The sequence below is a fragment of the Neltuma alba genome, unplaced genomic scaffold (assembly GCF_004799145.2).
Source record: "Neltuma alba isolate B1F8T4 unplaced genomic scaffold, ASM479914v2 tig00010181_pilon, whole genome shotgun sequence".
Taxonomy (NCBI): domain Eukaryota; kingdom Viridiplantae; phylum Streptophyta; class Magnoliopsida; order Fabales; family Fabaceae; genus Neltuma; species Neltuma alba.
Genome location: NW_021635122.1, coordinates 218,774 through 223,191, shown reverse-complemented (window position 1 = coordinate 223,191; position 4,418 = coordinate 218,774). Strand labels below are relative to the sequence as shown.

Here is a 4,418-nt window from a genome sequence, read left to right as displayed (position 1 = left end):
TCAAACAGATGTTCTTTGATCACTACTTTCCCCCAGCCATGAGACAAGAAAAAGAAACAGCTTTTTATGCTCTTCGACAAGAGAACATGCATGAGGATGAGTTTATTGCCAAGTATATTGATCTCTCTAAGCACGTTACCTATCTGCAGCATAATGATAACCCAGAGTGGATGGCCCGACAATTGATAGAACGGGCGAGGCCAGAGTTGAAGTAGCAAATGGCCTTATATGAGTTTAAGAGTTTCGAGGATGCCTGCACGAAACTCAGGATGACAGCTCGCAGAACCCGAGAGGTAGAAGAGAGCCGACGTCGGGATAATCAGGACAGATTCTCTGGTTTTATGAGGCCAATGGGAGGAATCAATAAAAAGAATAACTACAGTTATGGGAGCTCAGGTAACTCAAGCAGAGGCAAGAGCCAGAATCAGAAGAATTCAGCCCGTGGAGGCTTTATGCAAAGGAGACAAGCTCAGGGGAGCCGTATAGGGGGAGATCGGAGTGTCCCCCATGAGCCTACCAGATCTACACCAAGTGTTAGTGGTCCTTGCATGAGATGTGGGAGAAATCACCCAGGACAGTGTTGGGAATGCTACAGATGCCATAAGTTTGGGCATATAGCTCGCAATTGTCCAGAGATGCAGCAGCAAACTCCTAGTTTCAGATCCACGGTGCCAGGGAGAGTTTTTGCATTGACTAGAGAGGAAGCTGGTATGTCTCCTAATCTGATTAGAGGTACTGTCTCTCTTCAAGGACATGATATACCTGTGTTGTTTGATTCTGGTGCCACTCATTCTTTTATTGCTGCGGAATGTGCTCAAAAGTTTAAATTTCCAATGCATGATTTGTCTTACATGTTGAAAGTGTCAACTCCAGCGGGAGCCACTGTGTTAACCACACAGGCGTGTTTAAGTCTTGTACTTAAATTTGAGAATCGTGAGTCTGTGATTGATTTGATTTGTCTACCCTTCAAGGGTATTGACGTGATTATTGGCATGGATTGGCTATCAGCAAATAATGCCATTCTGGATTGCAAAAGGAAGATAGTAACTCTTCCTTTGTGCGCTACGATAGTTGAGGCTATTAATGGTCGTTTGTGGTTGTCTGGTACTCAAGCAACTAAGTGTATTCAGAAGGGTTGTCAAGCGTATGCTGTTTTCTTTTCTGTTAGTACAGATAAAGAAGTTGTTATAGACCAAATCGAGGTAGTAAAGGAGTTTCCTGAGGTATTTCCTGAGGAAATATCCGGTTTACCTCCTGAAAGGGAAGTTGAATTCTCCATTGAGCTAGTACCAAGGACAGCTCCAATTTCTAAAGCACCGTACAGAATGTAACCTTCTGAATTGGCAGAGCTGAAAAAGCAAATCGAAGAGTTACTTGAAAAAGGATTTATTAGACCAAGTGTCTCACCGTGGGGATCACCAGTACTGTTTGTGAGAAAGAAGGATGGGAGCCTGAGATTGTGTATAGATTACAGGCAGTTGAACAAAGTGACTATCAAGAACAAATATCCTTTGCCTAGGATTGATGATTTGCTAGATCAATTAATAGGGTCAGCAGTGTTTTCTAAGATTGACTTAAGGTCGGGATATCATCAATTAAGAGTTAGAGCAGAGGACATCCCAAAGACGGCCTTTCATACCAGATACGGACATTACGAGTTTCTAGTAATGCCTTTTGGTTTGACGAATGCTCCAGCGGTGTTTATGGACTATATGAACCGGATCTTTAGGCCGTACTTGGACAAGTTTATTGTGGTGTTTATAGATGATATCCTGATATACTCTAAGAATGAGGAAGAACACCGAGAGCATCTTTACATTGCATTGCGAATATTGAGGGATCATCAATTATATGCTAAGTTAAGCAAGTGCGAGTTCTGGCTTAGAGAAGTGAAGTTCTTAGGCCATATAGTATCCGCCGAGGGAGTAGCTGTTGATCCTAGCAAGGTCGATGCCGTGTTGAAATGGGAAACACCAAAATCTGTGACGGAGGTAAGAAGTTTTGTGGGCTTAGCTGGGTATTATCGAAGATTCATCAAGGGATTTTCTCAGATCGCCATGCCTCTAACTAAGTTGACCAAGAAAGACCAACCGTTTATCTGGAACGAAAAGTGTGAGGCGGCTTTCCAAGAACTGAAAGCTAAGTTGACCACGGCTCCAGTGTTGACTATTCCAGATCCTAGTAAACCGTACACCCTTTATACTGATGCTTCACTTAAGGGTTTAGGGTGTGTCCTGATGCAGGAAGGAAAGGTGGTTGCCTATGCATCTAGGCAATTAAGGCCACATGAGGAAAATTATCCTACACATGACTTGGAATTAGCGGCAGTGGTTTTTGCATTAAAGATCTGGAGGCACTACTTATATGGATCACAGTTTGAAGTCTTCAGCGATCACAAGAGCCTAAAGTATTTAATAGATCAGAAGGAACTGAATAATAGACAACGCCGATGGATGGAATTCATCAAGGATTATGACTTTGAGCTTAAGTATCATCCGGGTAAAGCCAATGTGGTTGCAGACGCTTTGAGTAGGAAAACGGTGCATGTATTTCACATGAGTTTGGAGGAACACTACTGCTTAGAGAGATTGAGAGATCTCCAAGTGGTGCATGAGGCTCCAGCCACTCTACAATCAATTTTGGGTGATTATGAGTTCTTTCGAGACTTGAAGGTTGCACAGATGGAGGATGACCGGTTACTAAGCATCCGAGAGGAAGTGGAGACCCATGGTATGCCTGATTATGAAATTGGTGAAGAAGGAATCCTAAGGTACAAGAAGAGGATTTGTGTCCCTAATAATGAGGAAATCAAAAGGTCTATTTTAGAAGAGGCGCATCGAAGTAATTACACAATACACCCAAGGATAACCAAGATGTACCAAGACCTGAAAAGGAACTACTGGTGGCCAAAAATGAAGAGGGATGTCACAAATTTTGTGCTGAAGTGTCTGACATGTCAAAAGGTCAAGATAGAACATCAGAGACCTCTAGGACTATTAAAGAATCTTGATATTCCCCAATGGAAATGGGATAGTATTTCCATGGATTTCATTACTGGTATGCCAAGAACCCCGGCTGGCTATGATGCTATATGGGTAATTGTAGATAGATTGACTAAGTCAGCGCACTTCCTGCCTATCAAGAGTACTTACTCTTTAGAACGATTAACAAAGTTGTATATAGATGAGATTGTTCGACTTCATGGAGTGCCAGAGTCTATCATTTCAGATAGGGACCTAAGGTTTACATCGAACTTCTGGCAGTTATTACATGAAGCCATGGGCACTAAGCTTAAGTTTAGTACTGCTTATCATCCTCAGACTGATGGACAGACTGAGAGGACTATTCAGACTCTCGAGGATATGTTGAGGGCTTGTGCTATAGAGCTAAAGGGTAGTTGGGACACTCACTTGTCATTAGCTGAGTTTGCCTATAACAACAGCTATCACACTAGTATTCAGATGGCACCATATGAAGCTTTGTACGGGAGGAAATGTAGATCTCCACTTTGTTGGACTGAATTAAGTGAAAGAACAATTATTGGCCCAGATTTAGTGGACATTACAACCAGAAAGATTGAGCTGATCAAGCAGAAGTTGTTGATGGCCCAAAGTCGACAGAAGAGTTATGCGGATCGTCGAAGGAGACCTTTAGAATTTGAAGTGGGTGATCATGTATTTCTAAAGGTTTCACGTGTCACTGGTGTTGGTAGATCCATCAAAGCCAAGAAGCTTACACCCCGATTTATGGGTCCTTATGAGATTTTGGAGCGAATTGGACCTGTTGCATATCGAATTGCGCTGCCGCCACATCTTTCCAGTTTACACGACGTGTTCCACGTGTCACAGTTGAAAAAGTATCATCCTGATCCGTCTCATGTTATTGAGCCTGAAGAGGTGGAATTGCGAGATAATTTGACCTATCCAACAGAACCAGAGTGGATTTTGGACGTTAAGGACAAACAATTAAGGAACAAAACTATCCGTCTTGTTAAAGTCTTTTGGAAGGGCATGAGTCCAGGTGATGCTACTTGGGAGACAGAGGAACGGATGCGTTATGAGTACCCTTACCTGTTTTCTTAGTAAGCACTTTGAGTTACTTTTGCCTTTTTTTCTTGTGTGTGTTTGTTTGAATTTTGAGGACAAAATTCTTATTAGGTGGGGAGAATTGTAATATCCTTTAAAAAAAATTCAAAAAAAAATAATTGAAAAATAATATAATAATATTTTTTAATATTAAGAAAAAAAAACAAAGTCCAACTTTCCACCGAAATATCGGTGGAAAGTTGGAGGGGGTGTGGAAAAATTAGGGGGAGGGTGGAAAACGTGGGGGTTGGGTTTGAAAAAAAACCCCTCCCCCAATAATTGTGTGGGGGTGTTAAATACCCCCTACAATCCATTTTTCCCTTCGGCAAGCGT

At 42.0% G+C, this 4,418-nt stretch overlaps 1 protein-coding gene across 1 annotated transcript; it reads left to right on the top strand.

The window, feature by feature from the left end:
- Positions 1 to 218: 218 nt before the first annotated feature.
- On the top strand, positions 219 to 4,082 carry LOC114754687 (uncharacterized). Its single transcript, XM_028943497.1, has 5 exons — positions 219 to 732; positions 862 to 1,327; positions 1,886 to 2,815; positions 3,035 to 3,453; positions 3,550 to 4,082. The coding sequence occupies exons 1-5, from the start codon at positions 219 to 221 to the stop codon at positions 4,080 to 4,082; spliced, it is 2,862 nt and encodes a 953-aa protein (XP_028799330.1).
- The last annotated feature ends 336 nt before the right edge of the window (positions 4,083 to 4,418 follow it).